This window comes from Tamandua tetradactyla, chromosome 6, assembly GCF_023851605.1.
Source record: "Tamandua tetradactyla isolate mTamTet1 chromosome 6, mTamTet1.pri, whole genome shotgun sequence".
NCBI lineage: Eukaryota > Metazoa > Chordata > Mammalia > Pilosa > Myrmecophagidae > Tamandua > Tamandua tetradactyla.
In genome coordinates this window covers 17169351-17197078 of record NC_135332.1, presented here as the reverse complement: position 1 = coordinate 17197078, position 27728 = coordinate 17169351, and the positions used below count along the sequence as shown (strand labels likewise).

At 53.7% G+C, this 27728-nt stretch overlaps 1 protein-coding gene and 1 long non-coding RNA gene across 4 annotated transcripts in view; one reads left to right on the top strand and one right to left on the bottom strand.

Annotated features, from left to right (window-relative positions):
* Positions 1-23611, top strand: part of QRICH2 (glutamine rich 2) — a 30434-nt gene extending 6823 nt beyond the window's left edge. Inside the window, exons 5-20 of one of the 3 annotated variants that reach the window (XM_077163915.1) lie at positions 5000-9281; positions 9919-10004; positions 10580-10677; positions 11183-11297; positions 15392-15646; positions 16492-16614; positions 16715-16789; positions 16909-17073; positions 17226-17347; positions 17749-17814; positions 18090-18191; positions 18973-19173; positions 20105-20252; positions 20551-20638; positions 21206-21334; positions 21846-23611. In XM_077163915.1, the coding sequence (XP_077020030.1) occupies positions 5000-9281; positions 9919-10004; positions 10580-10677; positions 11183-11297; positions 15392-15646; positions 16492-16614; positions 16715-16789; positions 16909-17073; positions 17226-17347; positions 17749-17814; positions 18090-18191; positions 18973-19173; positions 20105-20252; positions 20551-20638; positions 21206-21334; positions 21846-22048 (6258 nt within the window). In that variant the 3' untranslated portion in view covers positions 22049-23611. Of the gene's footprint in view, positions 1-4999; positions 9282-9918; positions 10005-10579; positions 10678-11182; positions 11298-15391; positions 15647-16491; positions 16615-16714; positions 16790-16908; positions 17074-17206; positions 17348-17748; positions 18192-18972; positions 19174-20104; positions 20253-20550; positions 20639-21205; positions 21335-21845 lie in introns of those variants that run through there. The other 2 variants (XM_077163914.1, XM_077163913.1) reach the window with 2 other exon arrangements.
* A 934-nt stretch (positions 23612-24545) lies between these two features.
* LOC143685832 (uncharacterized) lies at positions 24546-26995 on the bottom strand. Its single transcript, XR_013176765.1, has 2 exons — positions 26926-26995; positions 24546-26429 (listed from the first exon to the last, which is right to left on the bottom strand). It is a non-coding gene; the product is annotated as an uncharacterized LOC143685832 (long non-coding RNA).
* Between the last annotated feature and the right edge of the window lie 733 nt (positions 26996-27728).

Here is a 27728-nt window from a genome sequence, read left to right as displayed (position 1 = left end):
GCGCCTGAACTAAGCAGTCTAACCCTTCCAAAGTAGGCCAAGCATCAGAAGGGTGCCCTCCTGATGGGCTAAGGAGGCACCATGTAGCTGGGATCTGAGGGTGCTCTCTAGGAACTGAGAGTGAACCCCAACCAACAGCCAGCAAGAAAGCAGGAGGCCTCAGGCCTGGAGCTGTGACGAACTGAATTCTGCTAACAGCCCAACTCAGCTTGGAAAGGGCCCTGAGCTCCAGACAGGCTCTGGCTGACACCTGGGTTGCAAGCTGGCTAGTCCTTGAGCAGAGAACCCAGCTCACCTGGGCCTGGACTTGTAACCCCTGGGGGCCCCTGTGTTCTTTTAAGCTTGAGGTAATTTGTGATGAAACAGCAGAAAACCAATACAAGACACTTTAATATTGTTCTTGTTAAGTGGTTTGTTTGGGGCATCCCCAAAAGGAGTCCCTGGAGAAAAGGGAACACAACAAATCAGAAATGCAAATGGTGATATCACTACTGGCCTTACAGAAATGAAAGGATTATAAGGGGATATTAGGAACAACTATGCCAACAAATTAGATAATCTAGATGAAATGGACAAATTCCTAGAAATATACAAATCACATAAACTGACTTAAGAAGAAACAAAACATCTCAACAGACCTATAACAAAGGGATTGTAATCAGTAATCAAAAACCTCCCAACAAAGAAAAGTCCATGACCAAATGGCTTCCCTGGTGAATTCTACCAAACATTAACACCTATCTTTCTTCTCAAATTCTTCCAAAAAATTGAAGAGGGTACATTTTCTAATTCATTCCATGAGGCCAGCATTAACCTGATACCAAAACCAGATAAAGACAGCACAAGAAAAGAATATGGCAGACCAACATCTCTTATGAATATAGACACAAAAATCCTCAACAAAATACTAGCAAACTGAATCCAACCACATATTAAAAGGACTGCACACCATGACCAAATGGGATCTATTTCAGGAATGCAAGGGTGGTTCAAAAATGTAATTCAGGACTTCCGGAGAAGATGGCGGCTTAGTAAGATGCGCGGGTCTTAGTTCCTCCTCCAGAAAAGCAACTAAAGAAACAGAAACAATACGAAACAGCTCCCAGAGCCACGACAGAGACCAAAAATACAGCGTACCCCATTCTGGAACGGCTGAACGGCCAGGGAGAATCCGCTGCGGTGAGATACCCGAGGGGCGTGCGTTTTCCCGGCCGGGCGGCTGGCGACTGGGGTCCCCTCCACGCACGTGGCTCCCCGGTCTGACTGGGAACGTTGGATAGCGGGGCCCTCCCGCCACGCTTGGCGTCTTGGGCCAGCTGGGCAATTTGGACCGGCACTCCCCCAAGCCGCGGCGGCCGGCGACCCCCCCCTCCTCGCGCGGTTTCCCGGGCCGACTGCGAGATTTGGATTGGCAAGTTAAAGGAGCTACAGCATCTTTTACTGGTGGGCCCCGCAGACAGACAAGCACCACGAGCGCCACCTACTGGGCAGGAAAAGAAAAATAGAGCCCAGAGATTCCACAGAAAAACCTTTCAACCAGCCGGGTCCCACACCCAGGGAAATCTGATCAAATGCCCAGACACCAGCAGAAAATAATGGACGATGCTCGGAAAATTGAAGATATGGCCCAGTCAAAGGAACAAACCAATAGTTCAAATGAGATACAGGAGCTGAGACAACTAATGCTGAATATACGAACAGAAATGGAAAAACTCTTCAAAAACCAAATCAATAAATTGAGGGAGGACATGAAGAAGACATGGGCTGAACAAAAAGAAGAAATAGAAAATCTGAAAAAACAAATCACAGAACTTATGGGAGTGAAGGACAAAGAAGAAAAAATGGAAAAAACAATGGATACCTACAATGGTAGATCTAAAGAGACAGAAGCTACAATTAGTGAACTGAGGGATGGAACATCTGAATTCCAAAAAGAAACAGAAACAATAGGGAAAAGAATGGAAAAACTTGAGCAGGGGATCAGGGAACTGAATGACAATATGAAGCGCACAAATATACGTGTTGTGGGTATCCCAGAAGGAGAAGAGAAGGGAAAAGGAGGAGAAAAACTAATGGAAGAAATTATCACTGAAAATTTCCCAACTCTTACGAAAGACCTAAATTTACAGATCCAAGAAGTGCAGCACACCCCAAAGAGAATAGACCCAAATAGGCGTTCTCCAAGACACTTACTAGTTAGAATGTCAGAGGTCAAAGAGAAAGAGAGGATCTTGAAAGCAGCAAGAGAAAAACAATCTGTCACATACAAGGGAAACCCAATAAGACTATGTGTAGATTTCTCAGCAGAAACCATGGAAGCTAGAAGACAGTGGGATGATATATTTAAATTACTAAAAGAGAAAAACTGCCAACCAAGACTTCTATATCCAGCAAAATTGTCCTTCAAAAATGAAGGAGAAATTAAAACATTTATAGACAAAAAGTCACTGAGAGAATTTGTGACCAAGAGACCAGCTCTGCAAGAAATACTAAAGGGAGCACTAGAGTCAGATACGAAAAGACAGAAGAGAGAGGTATAGAGTAAAGTGTAGAAAGAAGGAAAATCAGATATGATATATATAATACAAAAGCCAAAATGGTAGAGGAAAATATTATCCAAACAGTAATAACACTAAAAGTTAATGGACTGAATTTCCCAATCAAAAGACATAGAATGGCAGAATGGATTACGACCCAGCAATACCACTGCTAGGTATCTACTCAAAGGACTTAAGGGTAAAGACACAGACGGACATTTGCACACCAGTGTTTATAGCAGCATTATCTACAATTGCAAAGAGATGGAAACAGCCAAAATGTCCATCAACAGACGAGTGGCTAAACAAACTATGGCATATACCTACGATGGAATATTATGCAGCTTTAAGACAGACTAAACTTATGAAGCATGTAATAACATGGATGGACCTAGAGAACATTATGCTGAGTGAGTCTAGCCAAAAACTAAAGGACAAATACTGTATGGTCCCACTGATGTGAACCGACATTCGAGAATCAGCTTGGAATATATCATTGGTAACAGAGACCAGCAGGAGTTAGAAACAGGGTAAGATAATGGGTAATTGGAGCTGAAGGGATACAGACTGTGCAACAGGACTAGATACAAAAACTCAAAAATGGACAGCACAATAATACCTAAGTGTAATGTAACTATGTTGGAACACTGAATGAAGCTGCACCTGAAATATAGTTTTTTGTTTGTTTGTTTGTATCTTTTGTTTTTGTTTTTTCTTTTTCCTTTTATATATATATATTTTTTTTTATTAGTATTATTATTTTAATTCTCTTCTCTATATTAACATTCTATATCTTTTTCTGCTGTTTTGCTAGTTCTTTTCCTAAATCGATGCAAATGTACTAAGAAATGATGATCATACATCTATGTGATGATACTAAGAATTACTAGGTGCATGTGTAGAATGGAATGATTTCTAAATGTTGTGTTAATTTCTTTTCTTTTTTTTGATTAATAAAAAAAATTAAAAAGAAATGTAATTCACTGCATTAATAGAATGAATGAGAAAAGCCACATTATCATCTCAATAGAAGCAGAAAAGGCATTTGACAAAATGCAACATCCTTTTATGAGGAAACACTCAGAAAACTAGGATTAGAAGGTAACTACCTCAACCTGATAAAACATTTATGAAAAATCCACAGATAACATCATACTCAATGGTGAGAGATAAAAAGCTTTTCCCCTTAGATCAGGAACAAAACAAGCATGCCAACTTTTGTCACTGCTATTCATCATTAAACTATAGTTCAACATATAGAACTAGAAGTCCTAGCCAGAACAATTAGGCAAGAAAAAGAAATAAAAGACATCCAAATTGAAAAGGAAGAAGTAAAAAAATCTCTATTTACCCACATGATCGTGTATATAGAAAACACCAAGACATCTGCAATAAACACATTCAGTAAAGTGGCATGGTATAAGTCAATACATAAGTATCAATTTTCTAATTTTTATACAGTAGTAATGAACAATACAAAGAGGAAATTAAGAAAACAGTTCTATTTACAATAGCATCTAAAACCATAAAATACCTAAGAATAAATTACCCAAATGAGCTGAAAGACTTGTACACTAAAACCACAAAACACTGGTGAGAGAAATCAAAGAAGCCATAAATAAATTGCATGAGATCCCGTGTTCGTGGATTGGAAGACTTAATATTGGTAAGATTTCAATACTACCCAGAGTGATCTACAGATTCATTACAATCCTTATCAAAATTCCATTTTTTTGCACAAATGGAAAAACCAATCTTTGAATTCATATGGGATTCCAAGGGACCTCGAATGGCCAAAACTATCTTCAAAAAGAGCAGAGTTGGAGGACTCGCACGTCCCAATTTCAAAACTTACTACAAAGCTACCATAATCAAAGCAGTAGGGTTGTACCAGAAATAAATCAGTCCCCTATTGATTATCTGCTTTCACAAACAATGCTGCAGGGTCCATCCTTGTACATATACCTTGACATTCTTTTGTGAAAGCCCACAGAGAAAATTCCTAGCTAAGGAATGTGTAGAGCCAGGGGTTTGAGCATTTACATCTTTAATATATGGTCTACTTGATCTCCAGTACACTCCCACCATCAGCAATGGGCCAACCACAAGGCAGACTTTATCATTTGAACTTCACAAATGACTTGCGTCTTCTCTTTATAGCCTCAGTGAGAGTCACAGGGGATCATTTATATTTTGCAGTTCTGCTCCCACCCCCACCTTTTCTAAAGGAAATCACATCTGATGCCATCTGCGAATGTGCAAGGTCTCAGACCTCTGGAGACCTGGCCCTCAAGAAGGTTAAAGCCTTTCTTTATGTCCAGTTTAGCTTTGGGGACCAGAGAGTTTTTTCTCCAAGGGCCTTGATACATCCTATTCAGGTGTCCCAGAATTCCCTCCCTCCAACTCATATGGTGAGTATTTTTGACTTGTAGTTCTTGATTTCTTTCTTCTTCTTCAATCAGGCCTCAGAAACGTTGACTGGCGTTTCTAAGCACAGAGGGCAGATTCCCATACCGTCAGCTGACCGTCTTCAGAGGGAACCCCCACCCCAGCATCCCAGTGCAGATATCAGTGGCTCTGCAGGTGGTCTGGACCCCGATAAGATCTCAGGGCCCAGTAGTTCCGGATATCCCTCCGAAGGTTCTCTCGGCAGGGACCGGAGCAGGGATTCCTCTACTGCTGGGATTCTTGGTAGAGAACAGCACCCATGGACCCGTGACGAAGCTGGCATGCCAAGACCCCATCACCCCTCTGTACCCCAATACAGAATAGATTCAGATCATCACAGAAGTAGAGAGCCAGACAGCTCAGCACATCCAAGAAGAGATGAACAAGATGCATTGCCTGGCCCAGTTCAACAGGATGTAACCTCGGCCAAAGATCAGCCTGGTGTTGTGTACCCAGATCAGCAAGGTGGGGTGTACTTAAGCCAAGATCAAGTTTATCCAGGGCTAGAGCAGCATGGCTTACGACCACCTGGCATGGAGCAGCATGTACTGGTACCATTTGGCATGGGTCAACAAGGCTTTGTACCACTTGGCATGGATCAGCAAAGTTTGGTGCCACTTGACATATATCAACAAGGCTTGGTACCGCTTGGTAGGGATCAGAAAGGCTTGGTAGTATATGGCATGGATCAGCATGCGTTGATACTATCTGGAATGGATCTGCAAGGGATGGTATCACCTGGTATGGGTCAACGTCAATTAATTCCATCTCTTATGGATCAGCATGGTTTGTTGCTACCTAGCTTGAGGCAAGCTGGTGTAGATCAGCAAAGTTATGAACAACTCAGTTTGGAAGCACCTGGTTTATTAAAACCTAGCACAGAGCAGTATGATTTGGTCCAATTTGGTGCAGAACAGCGTACTTTGGTGCAACCTGGTCCAAGTCATACTGGTTTGGTACAACCGGCTGCAGATCAACGCGGCTTGGTGCAGGCTGGCATAGATCAGCGTGGTTTGGTGCAGCCAGGGGCAGCCAGGCGTGGCTTGGCACAGTCAGGGGCAGACCTGCGAGGCTTGGCACAGCTAGGGACAGACCAGCGTGGCTTGACGCAGCCAGGGACAGCCCAGCGTGGCTTGGCACAGCCAGCGGCAGATCAGCGTGGCTTGGTGCAGCCAGGGGCAGATCAGCATGGCTTGCTGCAGCCTGGCATAGACCAGCATGGCTTGGTGCAGCCTGGCGCAGATCAGCATGGTTTGGTGCAGCCAGGGGCAGACCAGCATGGTATGGTCCCCCCCAGTGCAGATCAGCATGGCTTGGTGGAGCCTAGTGTAGGTCAGGAAGGTTTGGTGCAGGCAGGTGCTGATCAGCATGGTTTGCTGCAGCCTGGTGTATATGCACCAGGTTTGGTGAAGACGGGTGTAGGCCAGCTTGGCTTGGTGCAGCCTGGTGCAGATCGGCGTGGTCTGATACAGTCCCGTATAGATCAGCATGGTGTGCTACAGCCTGGTCTATATTCACTTGGTTTGGTACAGCCTGGTATAGATCAGCGTGGTTTGGTACAACGTGGTATAGTCCCAGCCAGTGTAGATCACAGTGGCTTGGGGCAGCCAGGGGCAGACCAGCGTGGTTTAGCACAGCCTGGCACATACCCACCTGGTTTCGTGCCACCTGGTGCCTATCCACCTAGTGTGGCTCAACCTCGTACATATCCATCTGGCTTTGTGCAGCCTGGTGCATACAGGCCTGCTTTGGTGCAGCCTGGTGCAGAACAACATAGTTTGGTACAACCTGGAGATCAGCGTGGTTTGGTGCAGCCTAGTGCATATTCACCTGGTGTGGCACAACCTGGTGCAGGTCAGCAAGGTTTGGTGCAGCCTGGTATAGATCAGCGTGGTTTGATACAGCCTGGTGCATATTCACCTCGTGAAGCACAACCTCGTGCAGACCAGAGTGGCATGGTGCTGCCTGGTGTGGTTCAACATGGTTTAGTGCAACCCGAGGCAGAGCAACACGGTTTGCTGCAGCCTGGTGCAGATCAGCCTGGTTTGGTCCAACCTGGGTTAGATCAGCATGATCTGGTCCAATCTGGTGCTGATCGGCATAGTTTGGTGCAGCCTGGTTCATATTCACCTCTTGTGGCACAACCTGGTGCAGACCAGAGAGGTTTGATGCAACCTGGTATAGATCAGCGTGGCTTGGTGCAACCTCGTGTAGATCAGCGTGGTTTGGTGCAACCTGGTGCAGGTCAGCGTGGTTTGGTGCAACCTGGTGCAGGTCAGCGTCATTTGGTGCCGCTTAATTTAGAGCAGGGTGGTTTAGTGCAGCCTGGTGCATATTCACCTGCACAGCCTGGTGCAGAACAGCATGGTATGGTGCAACCTGTTGCCTACCCTCCTAGTTTGGTTCAACCTAGTGCAGATCAGCATAGTTTGGGTCAACTTGGTACAGATCAGCATGGTTTGGTGCAGCTTGGTGCATATCAGCATGGTTTGGTGCAATCTGGTGCAGATCAACGTGGTATGGTGCAGCCTGATGCAATTCAGCATGGTTTAGTTCAGCCTGGTGCAGATCAACAAGGTATGGTGCAACCAGTTGCATATCCATCTAGTTTGGCTCAGCCTGGTGTGGATCAACGTGGTTTGGTGCAGCCTGGAGCAGGTCAGCACAGTATGATGCAACCCGTTCATTATCCATCTGGTATGGTTCAACCTGGAACAGATCAACGTGGTTTGGTGCAACCTGTTGCTTATCCACCCAGTTTGGTACAAACTGGTGCAGGTCAGTTTGGTTTGGTGCAACCTGGAATGGATCAAAGTGTTTGGGCTCAAGCTGGTACAGATCAGCGTGGCTTGGCACAGCCTGGTGCATACACACCTGATTTGGTGCAACCTGGTATATATCCACCTGTTCTGTTGCAACCTGATGCATATCAACCTGGCTTGGTGCAGGCTGGCACCTATCCACGTGGTTTGGTACAGGCGGGTGCATATCCACGTGGTTTGGTGCAACCTGATGTATATTCACATGGTAGGGTAGAGTCTGGTGCAGATAAATATAAGCTGGTGCAACCAGGAATGGATCAACATGGTTTGGCCCAACCTGGTGCAGACCAGCATGGTTTGGCCCAACCTGGTGCAGACCAGCCCAGTTTGGCTCAACCTGGTGCAGACCAGGACGGTTTGGTGCAACCTGGTACAGACCAGCATGGTTTGGCCCAACCTGATGCAGACCAGCATGCTTTGGTGCAACCTGGTGCAGGTCAGCATGGTTTGGTGCAACCTGGTACAGACCAGCAACGTGATACTGATCATCATGCTTTGGTGCAACACAGTGCAGGCCAGCATGGTTTGGTGCAACCCAGTGAAGACCAGCATGGTTTGGTACATCCCAGTGCAGACCAGCATGGTTTAGTGCAACCTGGAATGGCTCAGCATGGTTTGGTGCAACCTGGAGTGGCTCAGCGTGGCTTGGTGCAACCTGGAATGGTTCAGCGTGGCTTGGTGCAACCTGGAATGGTTCAGCGTGGTTTGGTGCAACCTGGAATGGTTCAGCGTGGTTTCCTACAACCTAGCGCAGATCAACATGGTTTGGTCCCTGGTAGAATTAATCAGCAAGTCTTGACACCATTACGTCCAGAGCTTCGTGGCTATCCACCACAACACATCGATTCTCAGAGTTTAATATCATCACGCCCATATCAGCAAGGTTTGGTAACTCCTGGCAGAGACCAATATATCCAGGCATCACCACTTGTAGCTAATCAACAGTTTGCTTCACCAAGAATAGATGAAGAAAGTTTGGTACCACCAGAAATGTATCAACCAGGTTTGGTGCAACATGGAATAGACCAGCATGGCCTACGACCCTTACACACAGGTTTGGGTTTTACACACCCAGATCAGCAGCAGGTGGTATCGCCTGGCCTAGGTCAGCATGGCCAGGAAGACTCAGGACCCGAAGATCATGGCTCAAGGCACCCAAGTACAGATCAGCTCCATCAGGAAGGTTCAGCTTCATATGGAATAGACCAACCTCAGTTTCCTGCCCAGACGGGCTCAAGCCAGGATAGCACCTTTGTCTACAAAACCTCTTCAGAAAAGATGGAGGCCCAAGGTGAGCGACATGATTCACTAGATAAATTGGCTCCTAACTTCCCCATAGCAGTGGAGACATTTCGTCTGATGGGAGAGCTCGTTGGCCTCTACTTGGAGCTAAAGGAACAAATGAAGGATCTCGATGAGGAGCAAGCTGGCCATACTGATTTGGAGAAGATAAAGTACCTGCTTGCACTGTTAGGTGGGTACATGGAGGAGATCACTGTCTTAGTTCTAAGATAATTTCCTCCTTCTCCCCCCGTGGCCTCAACTCCTTGCTTCGCCCTGCACCCCAGAAAATAGTGTGCTCATTCTGGGTTCTTCCACAGTATAGCTTTCAGGGTCCAAGTGAATAGGTGGGCAACGCAATGGAACTGAACCTGTGGAATTGAAGCAGCCTCAGGCAGAGAATGAAACAGGTTCTTCTGTGCTTGTCAGACCTTCTGGATAGTAGCTGGGGGAGGTATTGGGATAAGAGAAAGCTATAGCATTGGGGGGCTAAGGGGGATGGGGAGAGAGAATGTCAAAGAATTGAGCCCAACCCCTGGCCAGTTTGCAGCTCTTAGCCCAGAGAATAATTAAGACTGTAGAGGTAGTTGGGAATGGTAGGTCAGTAGTCTCAAAGCACTTTAGGACATCAAGCAGTAGGTAGATTTTTTATGGGCTAAGGACTGTCCTCTCTCCCTTCTTCCCATCTCCTTCCCCAGTTAACAGAAAAAGCAAGATAAATATGTCCTATTGTTCTCTGGGGTACACTTATGGTTGTGGGGCTGGAAATGTGGATTGAGAGGCCACTGGAAATCTAACCCCTCTGACTATAAGGTCTCCATTTTCCTTAGTGGAAAAGACCCTACCCCCTGACCTTCCAGAACATCTGAAGAGCATAAAGACCTTGGCCAAAGAGGTTCGACAGGAAAAAGCAAAAGTAAGTAAGAGCAGGTCAGCCTCCTTGACCCTTTCAGTGCTTAATAATCCCGCTTTCCATTTGTATTTTGATGAATTACATTGTCCTTTCACATACATTTGAATCTAATTGTATCTTTACAGCTCTGTCCAATAGGAAATGAATCTCAGATATTACCATGTCCATTTCTGGACAAAAAAATGGATGCTTAAAGCCCCTTTCATTAATGTGGCTATTGGCAATGAAAATCCACTGTCGTTAGAGCATCCGTAGAGCTGAGCTTATGGGACTGTCTGGGGCTAGCTTTTTAATGCTAGCTTTCTACAGCCGTGGGTACCTACTATGGTGGATGGATGGATGGATGGATGGATAGATGGATGGATGGATGGATAGACGGATGGATGGATGGGTGGGTGGGTGGATGGATGGATGGATGGATGGATGGATGGATGGGTGTCAGTAGGGCAATGTGGCTTTTGACAGAGAGGGTTGGAATGGGACAGGGAATGGATGAGGGACTTGCTTGGACTGTAGGGGCACATTCAGAAAGCAAGGAACTCAGGCTGCCTGACCCTCCTCTTCTGTTGGGCTTGTAGCTGGACAGGCTGCAAAGGATCCTGGAAGGTGAAGGGCTGCGAGAAACAGGGAAGGAGATGAAAGCAGGCCAGCTGAGCTTGCAGCTGGGTATCCTTAGGTAAAACGCTCTGTTTTGTGCACCTGGTACCCTACATCACATGTTCTCGGACAAGGCAGTGACAGTGGCCTTTGGTTTGCTCATACTCCTGGACTGACCACTTTCTTTGACCTGGATGGAATCTGTTCTTCAAATTGCCTCTAACTAACCCAAGAAGCTGGTGGAAATGCCCTAGGTTCCTCAAACAGGAGGAACAGTCCTGGCCTGCAGCAGGACTAAGAAGTGCAAAAGCTTCTTAGACTCTGTCCCAGTTGGAAGCTAAAGCTGAGTGCTTGATAGAGCCCCTGGGACCCCTCTCTTTGCACCCACAGGAGCCTCTCAGGCCAGCCTCCTGGACTCCCACCTCTAGGACAGAGGCAGGGTCTTGGGCTCCCTACTTAGTGCTTGCTGGGGGGTGATACAGCCCCCATCTGCATCCTCCCCATCCCCAGGAGCCCCAACCCAGCCCCAGTGGGCTCACGCCTCGGCTGGTAGGGGAACCAGGCCCCTCGGTTATATACCGCAGAGTCACCGTGGCTGACATCGAGAAGGAGCTGGCCGAGCTGAGGGAGAGCCAAGAGCGGGGCAAGGTCACCATGGAGCACTCGGTCTCTGAAGCCTCCCTTTACCTGCAGGATCAGGTGAGGATTCCATGCTCCTCCACCGCAGGCACCACGGTCGTTGTCAGAGTTGGCTGCAGAGGGTGGCGCAGTCCTGCCCAGGCCCCAGCTCCACCCCGTATGTGTGTGTATGCATGTGTGTGCGTGTGTGTGCATGTGTGCGTGTGTGTGCATGTGTGTGTATGTGTGCGTGTTGACCGGGGGTGACTGTGTACAGGGTTCAGTCCACTCCTGATCCTAAGTCAGCTCTGGGACGCCAGGCACACGGGCACGCATGCTCCGACTGGCAGGGGAAAGGCACACCTCCAGGGCCTGCTCACTTGCCATTAACCTTTTCTTTTCCATTTTTAAAAATCGAGATATGGAGCCTGACCATGCCAAAAAAAAAAAAAAAGAAGAGGTTACCTACCATATGATTTCACCCTTTTAAAGTGTACAAAGAGTAGGTTAGTATATTTACAAAGTTGTGCAACCATTCCCGCTATCTAATTCCAGAATATTTTCATGACCTCAGAAGGAAACCCCATGGGGAATTTAATGCTTAATGAGCACAGAGGTTCTGTTTGGGGTGATGGGAAAGTTTGGGTCATGGGTGGTTGTGATGGAACACAAAACTGTGACTGTGAATAGCACCACTGAATTGCATGCTTGAAAGTGACTAAAATGGAAAAGACTATGTTGTATATGTTTCTACTATAAAATTTTTTTAAGAGAAAAAACCCTGTATGCATTAGCCATCACTCCCCATTCCCTCCTGCCCCCAGCCACTGGCAGAGACTAATCTACTGTCTGTCTCTGAGGATTTGCCTGTTCTGAACATCTTATATAAATGGAATCCTACAGTGCGTGACCTTTTACAGTCGACTTATTTCACTGAGCGTAATGTTGTCAGGCTCCATCCATGTTGAGCGTGGATCAGCATGTCTTTCCTTTTCATGGCTGAATAAGAGGACATCGTATGGCTTTTTGTTTTATTCATAAAATTAAATTCATCCATTTTATTCATTCATCAGTTGATGGACACTGAGATTGTTTCCACCTTTGGGCCATTATGAATATGCTGCTGTGAACATTTGTGTACATGCTGTTTTTTTTTTTACCTTTTTTTTTTTTTTTTGCATGGGTAGGCTCTGGGAATCGAACCCGGATCTCCGGCATGGCAGGTGAGAACTCTGCCACTGAGCCACCAAGGCCGCCTTAAATATTTTTTACTGTGAAATATAACATATATGTAGAGAAGTGATAAATATCAAAGTGCAGTTTAACAAGTAGTTATAGAGCAAATTTCAAAGTATGGTATGGGTTACAATTCCATAATTTCAGCTTCTAGCTGTTCCAATACACTAGAAACTAAAAAGAAATATCAATATAATGATTCAGTAGTCACAATCATTTGTTAATTCCTAGCTTCTCTGTTATTTCTTCTCCCTCTCATTTGATCCTTCTCCCAATTTTCAGAAATATTTGGGCCGTGACCATTCTAACTTCTTCATGTTGAAAAGGAGTACCATCATCATGGGGTAGGGGGATGCAGCTGGTTGATGCTCTTGGAAAGGTTGGTTGGTGCCTCTGGGTTTCAGGGCTTATCTGGCATAGAAACAGTCTGGAGACTTTAAGTTTCTAAAAAATAAACTTAGTGAGTGAAACTTTTAGTGTCTCAAACAGAGCCCAAGGTATTCTTCAGGGTTTTCAGGAATACTGTTGATTGGGGTTTGGCCTCCTGTGGCAATTTGCAATATCTAGCTGAAGCTTGTATAGGAGTAACCTTCAGAATAGCCTCTGGACTCTATTTGAAATCTCTCAGCCACTGACACCTTAGTTTGTTACATTTCTTTTCCCCCTTTTGGTAAGGAAGGCGTTGTCAATCCCACGATGCCAGGGCCAGGCTCATCCCTGGGAGTCATGTTCCACGTTGTGGGGAGTAAATTTGTTTGCAGAGTTAGACCTAGAGAGAGCGAGGTGTGTACACGTTCTCATGTGGACCTATGTCTGCAGTTCTTTGGGGGGTATATACTGAGGAGTGGAATTGTTGGGTCATGTGATACCTGTGTAACAATTTGAGGAACTGTCAGACTGGTCTCCACAGCGATGCCAGAGGGGTCCAACTTCTCTGCCTCCTAGCCAGCACTCGTTCTTGTCCATCTTTTTTATTCTAACCATTCTGGTGGTTTTGATTTGCTTTTCCTTGGTAGCTAATAATTTTGAACATGTTTCTAGGTACTGTCTTTCATACGACCGCGTTGGCTTCCTACCTTTCTCGGAACACATTCCTGCTCCCTGGAATTTTCTTCCATCCCTTATTTACCCAGACAGCCACTATGCTGTCTTCAAGACATTTTTCTGGGAAGACTTTTTCTCGCTTCTAGAGAGAGTTCATCTATTCCTCTGTGTCCTGGGGCCCTCCACGTGCTGGCCTCACAATAGGGTCCTCTGCCTGCAAGCAACGAGGCCTCGATGAGCTCAGAAAACAGGGAGATGCATTGAGTATAGACATGTATAGGGAGTTGCGAAAAGCTGAACTTCCAGGCTCTGGGAGGCAGCTCTGGCGCTGAACTATCTGTCTGTCTGTCTGTCTGTGTCTGTTTTTGTGTGTTTCTCTGCTTCTGTGTTCCTATCGTTACCCACCTCCATCAATGTCTCCACTCACATCCCTCTTCCAGCCTGTGCTCAATCAACTTTCTTATCTCTTACACATGGTACAAAATGGTGGTCCCAGCCCTGGTTATGCCTTTTTTACTTCATTTCCCATGCCCAGCTTCAGGTTCCTCTTCCATCCAAGAGAGAAGGGTGTGGGTTGGCCCAGCCCCTCTTTTTTTTTAAAGTGCATGGTCCAGGAATCGAACCCGGGTCTTCCTCACGCAAGGCGAACATTCTTCCACTGAACCACCCGGGCACCCCCAGCCCTTCTTTTCGAGACAGGCAACGACTCATGAGTCTTTGGCCAGTTTCAGGGTTGGTTCTCCTTGACCCAGTTCTCCACAGGGGGGTCAATCATTTGTGTTGACACACTGGGACCATAGGACACAGAATTGGGCAGCAGGGCCATGCCAGGGGCCCTGGAAGAGTGCTGCAGTAGTACCAGCATGGACCACACTTCTTTATTGTTAGTTTTTTACACACTAGCCATGGACAGAGCACTCATGAGGGCCCTCTTGCCCCTCTTCACATCCCAGGGCCTGGAGCACTATTTTGTGTTCTCAGGTGCTCCAAGGGTTTATGGACTGACTGAAGAAACATCACCGCTCTAGGGTTTAGCTAAAGGAGATAAAGCCACCTGTCACTGCTCGCAGCAGTAATGTTCCATTCGCAGTGAACTGGCGACCACTGTTCCCAGGGCAAACACAGGGTCAGGTTCCCGTGAGCCTGTGGGCACAACGTCATTGCCAACCGATCAATACATAGCTTCATTTGATGTGCGCTTCTGTTCAAAGACACCTTCCTTAGTATTGTGACATTGCGCTCCCAGCCAGTGGTGCTGTGGTTCCCACCGGGGTGGAGCTGACATAACACAGCTTTTTCCCAAAAGGCACAGCCTTCGTGCAGCACCTCAACTCTGTGATTGAGGGCCATTTAAAATAGCGAACCCCCCTACAACAGGCACAAAAATGCAAAAACCACGGCACTAAATATACCACAAAAAAGACACGTGTTTACAGAACGAGAGCGGAAGCAAAAAGGTAAAGCGTCGCCTTATTCGGCCTCAGCAGGGGGACGTGCGTGGCTCATTTTTCGCCATTGCACGGGTCTGCGAATGGCCGCAGAAGCCCTGCAAGGTCGATTTGGGAGGTGCATTCGGTGAGTGGGCGGATGTGCAAAGACTGAATCCGAGAATAATGAGGTTCTCGCCCCGGACCATGGGCCGCCTGGAGAAAGGTCCGGAGCCCTCCCTCCTGCAAGGGCTCTGTTCAGAATGCAGGCCACACTCCCAGGGACTCTGCTCACTCTAATTTTGACGGTCACTGAGCACCTGCTGTGGGTCACCCTCAGCGAGGCAGCAGCTGCCCAGATCACAGTCCCGGGTGGGGGAGAGGCGTAGCTCCCACCCCCACCCCGGAGCCGGATGGCAGGGGCGGGACTTCTCACCTCCCTGCACCCGGCTTCTCTCCTGCACCCAGCTGGACAAGCTCAGGACGATTATCGAGAGCATGCTGGCCTCATCGTCCACGCTGCTGACACTGAGCATGCCCCCCTCCAAGACCCACCCAACCCTGAGGCCTGGCCAGATCGACCCCGAGGCCACCTGCCCAGCCTGCAGCCTGGACCTGAGCCACCAGGTCAGCACACTGGTGCAGCGCTATGAGCAGCTCCAGGACATGGTCAACAACCTGGCCGCCTCCCGGCCCTCCAAGAAAGCCAAGCTGCAGAGCCAGGTGAGTCTCTCCGAGCCTTCTGCGGCCCTGCAGGCCCATGGAGGAAGCAGCTGGTAGAGCGCCCCAGGGGTGGGCAAGTCTGGTCCCGAGGGCCATTGTCCTCGTTGGAGCCCTTTGGCAAGGGCCCCAGAAGCCCCTGGCCGTTGCAGAGAATCCCAGCAAGGGCAGCAGTTGAGCTAGGTTTGGGGACAGGGGACCACGGGGAAAGTGCTGGCTCCGTGGGGCAGGGCAGCACAGGCCGAGGCTGGGCAGTGCTGTCCGAGTGCCACTGGGACCCTGGAGTAGTGGAGGCAGTGCCCACCCTCCCCCTCTCCCCAAACCCTTCCTGACTTCCTTCCAAATGTCAGGCCCAGGAGAGTCAGGGGGCCGGTGCAGGTGGGAGGGCCACAGACCCTGAGACCAGCCTCTTGGGACTCAGGAACACAGATTTGGCCCAGGCGACATGGCGGGGAGACTATATATCCCGCAGTCCAGCTCTCAGGGACCACTCCTGGTATCCCACTGCTCAGGAGCTGGGAGACCGGGAGGCATGGAAACAGAGCTGAGCCAGCAACACCCTCTCCCCCACCCCCACCCCATTGCCAGGCAGGGTCCCTTGAGGCCGATCTGAGGGCACGGGGGCTGGCGATAGTGCCCCACTGGGGTGGACACGGCAAGGGCAGCGGGACTTTCCCCACTGTCAGTAGTGGAGGTAACACGAAAACCAGGTGGGCTCTGAAGTCAACATACCTGCCGGGATGGTTTAAGGGCCCATTTTCAGGGGGCAGTGGCACCACTGGGGGTTACGCGGAAGGGGGCGGCCCAGCAGCCTCCAACAGCTTCCTGGGCCCCTCTGCCTGCCGCAGGACGAGGAGCTGCTGGGCCGCGTGCAGAGCGCCATCCTGCAGGTGCAGGGCGACTGTGAGAGGCTCGCCGTCACCACCAGCGGCCTCATAGCGGACCACCGGCAGAAGCAGAGGGACATCGACGTGAGGGCCCGGCCGGGCGCCTGGCGGGGGGAGGGCCAGCCCCGCCCCCCTCTCGCCCCCACCCCTCCGTTCCTTATCCCCTGCTGCCCCGGCCACCCAGGTGTTGTACCAAGGTCTAGAGAAGCTTGAGAGGGAGAAAGCCAACAGGGAGCACCTGGAGACTGAGATTGACGTGGTAGGACCAGGGCCAGGGGGGCGGGCAGAACACGGGCTCTAGGAAACCCGCTCAGCGGCCAGAGAATGGGCCCTCCAAGGCTCGGCCCCCACGCTGGCGCCTCCTCCCTCTCGGGGCAGAAAGCCGACAAGAGCGCCCTGGCGGCCAAGGTGAGCCGAGTCCAGTTCGACGCCACCACGGAGCAGCTGAACCACATGATGCGGGAGCTGGTGGCCAGGATGAGCGGGAGGGAGCAGGACTGGCAGACGATGCTGGACAAGCTCCTGGCAGCGATGGACAGCAAGGTGGGGGCCAGCGCGAGGCTGGGCCGCGGGGCAGGGGGCGCTCTCCATTGCCGTCTTCCTGCTCCTGGACCGGGACAGCGCCCCCCTCTTTGGGGCCGAATTCCCTGCCCCACCCCCGCCCCCGCCTCCTTAGTGCTCACCTGCTGCTGCAGCTGGACCGCCTGGAGCTGGAGCCCGTGAAGCAGCTGCTGGAGGATCGGTGGAAGTCGCTGAGACAGCAGCTCAAAGAGCGCTCACCCCTCTACCAGGCGGACGAGGCAGCTGCCATGCGCCGGTGAGCCCGGAAGACCGAGGGGGAGGCTGGCGCGCGCCTTCGGGACAGGGAGGGTGTGCACAGTCCCAGGAGCTCAACTGGCCCCTGGGGGGCCTGGCCTTGGCAGGCGTGTCCAGGGCCGTCCGTCTTGGCCACCAGAGGGCGCCTGAGGCCTGCACCTGGAACCCCCGGGAGCCATTGGGAGCCCTGGCAGCTCTGGGTTAGGACACGGGGGGCGGGTAGACAGGACACCTGGGATGGGTGCTGGTGGCAGGCAGGTGGAGAAACCGGTGGTTTCCAGTGGGTTCTGGGGGACCCAGGCCTGTGCCTGCCTCTGGACTGTAGCCCACCACCCATGGGTGCGCTGGGCTTCCGGACCGTCCTCGGAGGGCACTCACGCTCTGTATGCGTCCCCCCAACAGGCAGCTCTTGGCGCATTTCCACTGCCTCTCCTGTGACCGCCCCTTGGAGACACCATTGACAGGACAGTGCGTGGCCCCACCTCCCCCTGGCGGCTTGTGCATTCGTGGGGTCCCAGCTGGTGGCTGCGGGGGGAGGGAGTACAGCAGGGCTGTATCTCCCCTGACCCTCCGTGCCTCCATCTCTTTCCCTCGCCTTCTCTTTGCTCTTATGGTCCATTCCCACCTGCCCTGGTCTGCTGCCCTCCTCTCTGCCCTGCACAACTGGGTCTTTAGGCAGGTGGCCGGTGGGGAGTGGGTGGTGGGTTTGGGTGCTCACCCACCCCTTCCCTCGTTTTGCCCAGAGTCATCCCAGCGATGCCTGTCGGCCCCTGCCTGCCTGGGCACCGCTCCACCCGGCCCTACACCGTCTTTGAACTGGAGCAGGTCCGGCAGCAGAGCCGCAAGTACGAGGCCGCGGCGGCCCGGGCAGGGCCCTGGGGGGCAGAGACGACCCTGAGGGCTGGAAACAGTGAGGGCAGGCGGCCCCAGGAGCAGTGCCGAGGCCTCTCTCATCCTCACAGCGGGTGGGCGACCGCTGTTCCCATTTCTGAACTAACTCCCGGCTCTGCCCAGGGCTTGGGTGTCAAGAGGGAGGGGGGGCGACTGAGGCATAACCTTCCTCTTTGGTGCCTTTTGGGAGTTTTGATGAGACAGGGCCCAGGGAACAGGCTGCCCCTTTACCTCCTCACCCCTGGCCCTCCAGCCATCTCAGCAGCAAGCCCGGCCTTGGAGAAAGGAGGGAAGGGGCCCGGCATCGCCTGGAGGGCCATGGGCAGTTGGGGAGGGGCCTCTCTCGGGCCCTGCACCACTACCTGCTGCCCCCCCTCTGGAAGATGGGATTCAGCAGTAAGGGGGACCTGCATTTTGGAGCCTGGGGGGTTCCAGTCATGGGCCTTGGGTGGCGGCCAGTTGGGGCAGAGGTGAGTGGGTGACTCCTAGCTCCTCCAGCCCCCGCTCTAGCCAGGGCAGCGTTTCTCCCTCTGGCTCATCTGCACATTTCCCCAAAGGAAACCTTCCCCAGCCGGCCTGGCTCAGCCCTCGGAGGGCTCCAGCTCCCCAGGGCGTGGGCTTGGCCCACTCAGCGCGCAGCCCTGGCTGGGGTCTGGGGAAGGATGTGAGTGGGCTCGGGTGGGCCCACGCCCCGCCCGCCTGACCGCACAGGCCCCCTGGCTCACCCGCCTGCAGCCTGAAGCTGGGCGGCCCCTTGCCCCGGGGTGACCTGTCCCAGATGGAGCGGAGCGTGGGGCGCCTGCGCAGCGCGCACTCCAAGATGCTGACAGCCATCGAGAAGGTGCAGATCCACTTCGGGGGCTCCGTCAAGGCCAGCAGCCAGATGATCCACGAGCTGCTGCAGGCCCAGTGCCTCGGCCCCCCTTGCTACCGACGGTAGGAGGCCAGGACAGGTGTGCATATTTGTGTGAGGGCCAGGGACCCCCGTGGGCAGAGACCCCCGTGAGCCAGGGACCCCCATGGGCCAGGGAACCCCGTGGGCAGAGCCCTGGGTGATGGGCTTGGCTTCCGCCCACACGTGGCCACCTGAATGCCTCACCCCACTGCTGGGGAAAACCCCAAGAAGCGGGAAGGGAGTGTATGAGTGTGTTTGTGCATGTGGGAGCATGCGTAACCCAGGTTACGCCCTACCACCTAGGATAAGGGAAGGAAGTTGTAGGATGGCAAGTGTGCATGAATGTATGTGTGTATATGCAAGTGTGTGTGCATGAATGTATGTGTGATAAGTGTGTATGTATTTAGATGTGTATGTACAAATGTGTATAAGTGTGTGTGAATGTGTGTGTACGTATGTATAAAAGCATATAGTGTATGTGTGTACAAATGTGTATGTGTATGTATGTGCATAAGTGTACATGTGTGAGCGTGTGTGTGTGAATGTATGTGTATGAGTATGTGTATGTGTGAACGTGTGTAAATGTGAGTGAGCCTGTTTAAGTGTATGTGTATGTGTGTAAACATGTGAATGTGTGTACGTGTGAATGTGTAAGTGCATGTGCTTGTGTATGTGTACAAGGCTATGTGTGTGCGCATGTGTGCAAGGGCATGAGTGTGTAGGAATGTGTGTGTGTGTGCATGAGTGTGTGTGGTCTGCAGGAAGGCGTGGTCTGCAGGAAGGCCTGGCGCTGAGGCTGCTCTGCTCGCCCACCTGCCCACCTGTGGCCCACCTGCCCCTGCCCGGCTCCTGGAGGCCCTGGGACCGGCTGCCCACTCTCCTCGCGGCCCCCACCCCAGATGTGCCCCGGACCCTGGCTCTGGCCCCCGCCTGGTGGCCGCTTCTGTGACTCCTGGGCTGACTTGGTCACAGGATGACAGACATGGCCGACTACAGCTACTCGTCGGTGCCGAGGCGCTGCGGGGGCAGCCACACGCTCACCTACCCCTACCGCCGCAACCGCCTACAGCACCTGTCTCCCGGCCTGCTCCCCGCTGAGGAGACCCAGGCTGCCATGAAGGTGGGGCCTGGGGCCGCCCAGGGGGCAGAGTTGAGGGCCTGGTGGGACCCCCGAGAGTCTCAAGCCTCAGAAAACCCACCAGCAGTCTCCTCTCCCGCCCGCCCCCCCCGCCCCCCGCCTTGAGGCAGTTCCCTAGACTCTTCTTCCTTGGGAGGAGGCCATCTGGGCCACCTGTACCCAGGGCACGGCCTCCCCCCTTCAGCTGCCTGGGGGGTTTTGGGAGCCCCGCCCACATGGAGGCAGGCCCCGGGGAACCCCGGGTGCTCCCGTGGGAACAGAGGTTTGTGGGTCTCCGCAGCATGACGAGGTGGATATCTTGGGCCTGGATGGACATATTTACAAGGGACGGATGGATACAAGGCTGCCGGGTATCGTGTGCAAAGACAGTGAGTGTCCCCTTGGGCCCCTTCTCAAGTGCTACAGGGACTGTCCACTGCTGGTGGGCCAGGCCCCTCTTTGGGCCACGGAACCTGGGTTCTGGCTCCGAATGTCCAGGTCTCCCAAAGCCACCAGGTGAGTGCTTGCAGGTGGAGGCCAGTGGTGTCCAGCCAGGCAGGACACCGCGGACCCCGCTTTCCTTGTGGCCTTCGTGCTGTCCTGCTCGGCCTTGTCACAGCATGCCCACAGCCTGCCCTACCCCTTCTTCAGACCCAGCAAAATGCCCTCTCCTCAGCACCCCCGGCATGCCACCTCTCACATCCCACCTGTATTGCAGCAATTAATGTGCTTCCTGGTGTATGGGGCTCCCCAAAGAGTCCTGGAGGGAGTGGGGGGGCAGACAGCCAAGTGAATGAATGAAGTTCCTACAAAGGGCATGTCCACAAGTTCAGGCCAAGAAGGGACCCAGCCGAAGCTGGCTGTGGGTGCAGCCCTCGCCCCCACCCCTGGGTCCCCGCAGAGCCGTCACCAGTGCATGGCAGCGCTGACCCTCCCGTCCTGCTGTCCCCCATTAGCCCCAGGGCTTGCAAAGCACAAGGCCAAGCAGTCCCGGCCCCATGGGCACCGGCAGCAGTCCCTCAGTGACAACCACCAGCTGCTGTCGCGGCCTCAAAGCGCTCAGCTGTTGGCTGGCAACAACCCAGGTAGCTTCCCTCTGGATGGAGCACCCTTGCGGGCAGCCTCAGCCCTGCCCCATGCCCCACCCGGCTGCCATGCACCCTTTTCCCACCCAGTGAAGGCTGGTGTTTCCCTTTAATTTCCTGGAGAGAGAAAGGGGCTGGGAGGGAAAGGGAGAAAACTCCTTGTTCCCGAACACCTTGGCCTGTGGGGTCTGTGGGGCAGACACCACTATTACTGTTAGAACGTTACTAGAAAAATTTCCTGTGCCTTATCTGGGAATGTCCCTGTGTTGATGGAGGAAACATCACCCAAGGGCAGACTGCTGCCCCTGAAGGAGAGCTTATTTGTTTATTTTATTTTTTTAATTCATAAAGACCCTGTTTTCCCAGAAGCCTGTATGGGGGCTTGCTTCGTGCAGCGCAGCCCTGGGGCCACCCGCTGTCCAGCCTGGCTGCCGCCAGCGTCCCTGGGCTTTCTTTGGGCAAGTGGGGTGGGGAGGGAGGACGAACAGCCTCAGCCCACCTTGCCTTGTAGCTTCTTTAAGACAACATAAGGACAGACCTGTCTCTTCTGAGGTCCTCCTCTCCCAGCCAAATGTGGCCCACCCACCCAGCCCCACGGAGATGACAACCCTGCCTGCACGCAACCCTCCGGCACTGAACATGCATCTGGACGTGCCTCCCAGGGAAGGGCTCGAGGATCCCACCCGGGGTCCCCGGTCCAACACTGCCCACTGAGCAGAGCTATAAAATAAATGTTTTGGAAGAAGCTCGGGTGGGTGAGACTTCTCGGTCCCAGCCCAGTTGGCAGACCTTCTCTGCAGTGGAGGATCTGGTTTATAGCCCGAGGATTTGAGTCATGGCCCCGGGGTGCTGGGCCTTACCAGGGGCAAGTCCTGTCCCCAGGGCAGGAGGGCAGCATAGCAGGACCCAGGGTCCCAGCCTGGCTCTGGGGACTGGTTGGCATACGCCCATCAGCTCACTCCTGATCGCAACCAGCCCCAGGGAGCTGCCACCGTCGCTTGCCTAAAGGCCGGTGGCACGCTGGGGTGCTTGGGCGCGGGCTGAACCTTGAAGCGAAGGTGGGGTGGCTGCCGCCCACTGCTGGCTCAGAGCAGTTCCCAGCTCCTGGCTCTGCGCCCCATGGGAGCAGTGCCACCAGCCAGAAGCCAGAAGCCACCTGAGAAGGTTTCTGTTTGCCGTTCTCTGCCGCTGACCCTCCAGCAGCAGTTCCAGAGACAGCTGGGGCCCAAAGGCCATGCTCATCTCTCACGTGGCCCTGGCAGAAGGGGCCCAGACCCAGGCGCTGCCGCACCTATTGCCTCGTTTCCCCGCCCCACTCCACTCTGCAAAGAAGTCAGGGCAGAAGGGGGGTTGGGAGCATGACTGGCCTGGTGCTGGCCTGAGAGGCCCTTGCAGCCCAGCCCTCATCCTCCGGCTCAGCTGCTTAACCCCCAGGCTCTGAACCAGCTCCCCCAAACGTGCAAGCATGAGGACTCCTCGCTGTCCCCATGTCCTTTGTGCAGGTAGGACAGGGTACAGAGGGCCAATGGTCAGGCAGGCACAGCCACTGCAGGGCGCAAGCCCTCACTCAGGACAACTCTAAGAGAAGCACCCCAGGTTCGGAGGATTCTCCTGGGCTTGGGAGATTCCACGGGATGCCTCCTCACCCCCCAAGAAGTATAAGCTGTGCCATCACCCCGTGGCCTGTAAGAACCCTAAATCATCGAGACAGTTTTCTCCCTTTCAAGTCTATTCTCAAGGGCTCCCTCCTCAGAGGGAAATGAGCAGTGAGACTCAAAGCTGGGACTCCCCCCACCCCCAGTTCCCATCTCCACCCCTGCCATGGGAAAGCAATGCCTGGGGCAAGAGGCCAGCTCTGGGTGTGAGAGGGGGCGGCACAGTCACACAGGAAGGGAAAGAAAGTGGCAGGAAACAGCCCAGGAAGAGGTTTCTCCTTTCTGTCCCCGTGGGGGTGGACTGGGTGCTCGACAGGGGCTGAGGTGGGCATTGCCCGTGGAAGGGGGCTCTCCCCTATCTGCAGAGGCCCCTCATCGGTGTGAAAGGCTGTTGACTGGGGTGGAAGAGAGGAGCCTGAAGGCTGGAGTCCTGGCGGAACCCCACGCCTGGCACCCCCCACCCCCCACCCCGGCCTGGGCTCCTGTTTCTCTCACCCCGGCCTGACCCCTGCCCGGGAAATGTCAGGTCGGCGGCTCGGTTTACCTGCTCTCTAGAATCCAAACTCAGCAGCTTGGCGGGGAGGAGCAGGGCAGGCCCTCTCACCCTGCCGGCGCCCAGAGGGGCCTGGACGACGTCCCCGAGCAGCCCCGCCGCCCCCCCCCCCCGCCCCTTGCCACGTGCACCCACCCCCAGCCCGGGGCTCGCGAGGTGCTTCCCCTCCGGTGTGGGAAAGCACAGGCGGGCAGGGGAGGGGGTGAGGGTGCTAGGCTCCCACCAGGCCTAGGGCAGAAACAAAACTGAAAGGGTGAAGCCCGCACACCTGCCGAGGGCAGCGCGGTGCAACGGCCCCACGAGGTTGGGCCCACCCCACGCGAGCCAAGGAGACTCGAGAAGGTCCGCAGCGGGGGGGGGGGGGGGGGGGGGGCAATGGCTGGACCCTTCTCAGGTTTCATGTCATTCAGGGCCGGGCCTCCCGCCCCCAACTCCGCAGCCTGCCCAATGGGGCAGGCCCTTTACCCACCCGGCCTGGGCCACCCGAAGGGGTGTGCACGCTCCGGGGGCGTTGGGGAGGGGTGGGGGCTCAAGGCATCATCCCCCACCCCGACCCAACCACCTGCCCCGGGAAAGAAGCAGAAAGCCATGCTGTGACAGCGGCTGTGCACACTGCCCCCTCTCGGAGGCTCCGTGCTAGCTCTGGCTCCCCTTGGGTCGAGGCCACACAAGGTGCACCCAGGGACACAGCACCCCAAAGGAGGCTGAAGGCAGGAAAGGTGGAGCTGCGGGAGGGAAGGGCAGCTCTGCCAGGTTCAGACAGATGGCCCAAGGACAACGAGGTCCCTGAGTTAGGACTCCTAAATGCTTCTTGCCCTTCCCCCACGCGGCCAGAGGTGCCATACCCTCAGTGCCCCCAGGCTGCACGTCAACGAAGGAGAAAACCCCCAGACCAGCCAAACTGTGGCGGCGAGCACCCCTTCCCTCCACCCCGCTGCCCAGCCCAGGGCCTTCCCCACTCTTCCTGCCACCCAGAAAGCAAATAAAAGCACTGCAAACCAGGGAAGTTAGAAAAGTCTCTTTTTAAGTTTTTAAATTAAAACTCCCCCCTGGTGAGATTCTGGTTTGGGGACTGAACTCAAAAGCAGACTCTCGGCTGCATCCATCTCTTGCTTGTGGTGGCGGCAGCAAGGTGCGCAGGGGACAACTGAAGGGCAGGACAGCCAAGTCCCGGCGAGGCAGAGCCTGGGCTTTGTCCCAAGTCAGTTCTTCGGTCCCACACAGGCCCCCATACCCTGCAGGAGACAGGTGGCCCCGGGAGAGCTGCACAACTGAGGGGCCACCACCAGCAAGTGGGGTGGGGGAGGGGACAGGAAGTGGGGGAGGAGCCCAGGCCGGGAGGAGGGGAGGGCCTTGAGATGGCAGTGGGCCCCCCGCCCCTCTTGCCACCAGACGTCTCTCCTTAGCTGCTCCAGAACAGGGGTGGCGGCGGCACCCCTTGTCCCCCAGTCCCAGAAGGTGCGGCTTTAGCAAGGAGGCTGCTAACGAACACTTCGTGAGTGGCAAGATCATTTCATCCAGCTTGGAGGTGCCTCCCTGGGGCAGGGGCGGAGGAAGGGCCGAGTCCCCCCACCCCCAAACCGACACCCCAGCCCCACCCTCGCATACATTAGTAATATTTATATATTTATATATATATATTATAGTTATATATTAAAAAGAGAGAAAAAAAACTTGCCTGAAGAGAAACTCCTGAAGGACCCAAGTGGCTCAGGAAGTTTACTGCCCGCCCCACCCCGCCCCCCGCAAAAATTTCTTTTATAAAATCTTCCAGTGCGATCTTCAGGAAACCCCCCGCCCTCCCCAGCTGCCCGCCCTCCTTGGTGCCCCTGCCACCCTGGGCTCCCCGGCTCCAGCCCAGCGCGCCGGCGGCAGCCAGTCTCATCTCTGACCGTCCAGGGCAGCCATGGCCTTCTGCTGGGTGCCCCCCTGCTGGGCTCCGGGGGGCCACGTGGGCTGTGGGCAGTGCAGGTGGTGGAAGCTGTGGGCCGTGGGGGAGGAGGGGGGCATCCAGGCCACCTGGTGGCTGGGGGGGGACGAGGCCCAGAAGGGGCTGAAGTTTGCAGGGGGGGAGCAGGCCATAGCAGGCATGGGGCCGGTGCCGCTCTGCAGGCTCTCGGAGGCGCGGAGCTTGGAGAACATGGCCAGCGCGTCGGGGAAGTTGGGGGGCGTGGCAGGCGTGTTGCTGGGGGTACACATCTGCGGGAGAGAACACAGGTGTGGGGAGGGCCGCCACTGGGGGCCCCTCGCTCCCAGGTCCCCCAGAGAAACTTCCAGGTGGGGCTCACCCACGTGAGTAGGTTCCTCAGGACAAGAAGAACAAAACGTAAAAATGAAGGAGAAATAGCCTTATCAAAATCAGAGTGATGCATTGGAAATGACACACCTGAGGAGTGTCACAAGAAAGTGGTTAATTCAGACCTGAAGCTAAGATGTCAGATTAAAAGGGAGAGGACAAGGCAGCAGCCTGGGACCCGCGCTTAGGGCCTGGCCCTGGGTGAGGAAGCCAGCTGGCTCCCTGCACACACCTCAGATGTTCTGAGGCACCAGTGAGGGGAGGGGCCGGTGGGAGGGTCTCCTGGCGCCCAGAGGAGCTGCATTTTCTTGGTATTCAGTTTCCTCGTATATTGAAACCAGCAACAGCCAGCAGGTCTGGGGGCCTTTGCCGCCACCAACTCCTTCGCCACAAGGAGGCCTGCAGGTGGCTGTGAGTTTTTCTCCATATATTGCAGAAGAGGAAACTTAAAGCCCAGAAATCAAGTCACATAAGCAAATTGTGGAGACCGAATCCCAAGCCTCGTGGGTCTGCAGGCCCAAGCGCGTAACCTCTCATCTGCCCCGCTTGTCCGCCTCTCCAGAGTCCCGTGCAGGCCTCTGCTAGCGACCCCTAAGGACAGACAGACACCAGGAATTTCAGTTTCATGTCCCCTGGCATTGCCCCCTATGCTGCCAGCTGGGATGGGCAATTTCTCAGGCCCCTCAGTGCCCCAAAGTCCTCTCCCCGGGGGTTGCGACAAATATTCCAACGTCATCCGCTGCCTTCTGCCAAGACACGGGAACGGGGGTCTCCCCAAACCCTGCATTATCTCCTTCCTTTCTGGGCAGCAGCCCCAGCCAGGAAGGGCAGGGACCGGGGTCACGAACAGAATTCCACACGCCAGCACTGGCCTCACTGCAGTGTCTCCCTTCCCAGGAAGCCAAGGGAGACCTTCTTTGAATTTCTCCTAACTTTAGCAACACCAAGCCCCTCCCACAGGCACCGCAGCAGGGGGAGCATGAGTCTAGGGCTCCCCACCTTGCCAGGAAAGGGAGATTTCACAGCTCTGCATTAACCCCCAGCCAGACCCTCTGCAGTAAGCAGCCCACCCTAACTGAGGCCATACCGCATCAGGACCCACAGAGCTCCAGGGGACCGCTGCCCCTCGCTGCCTTCCTCAGGGGTGGCCAAAGGGCTCTTTACAGAGGCCTGGCCTCACCCACCCACTTCCCTCCCCACCACAAAGGGCTGACTTCTCAGCAGAAGGAAATAATGAATGGCGGATGGGGGTGGAGGCAAGTTGCATCACAGCAGCGTGACCGACTTCCTCAGTTCACCCAGCCAGCACAGCCTGCCCACCAAACAGCCTCCCTGCTCCAGAAGTCTGGGCCTGCCTGCTGTGGGGCCCTGGGCAAGCTGCTTAGCCTCTTTGGAGCACCTCTCTTCTTCTGGTAATAGCAGGGGTTTGGACAAAATGCTCTAAAGCTCCTCCAGCTCTGGAGTTCAAGCAATGACTGATGGGGCTCTCACACTCTCAGGTTTGCCTGGTGGCCGCTGCAACCTGCTTTTGCCCTCCAATCCTGCTGCTTCCAGAGTCTTTCTCCTCTTCCGGGCCCTTGCAGGCCCATGTCAGAAACCTTCCTCAGCATTTGGGAGGCTTCCTCCACCTACCTGAACCTCCAGTAATTTAGGAAACAATCATTTGTCAGTTATCCTCACCTTGGAACACTTCCACCATTGCTATCATGCCATAGCTGGTCTCTGGTTTTCATTTAATTTCTCTCTTTGATTTACTTCTCCAATAAACTGCAAACTCCTGAGGGATGGGGGATGGGGGATGGGGGATGGGGGATGTGTCTTGATTAGTTTCTGAAGTCCTATAAAAGAGGAAACATTTTGGAGAATAAGTGATTCAGAGAGAGCAGAGAA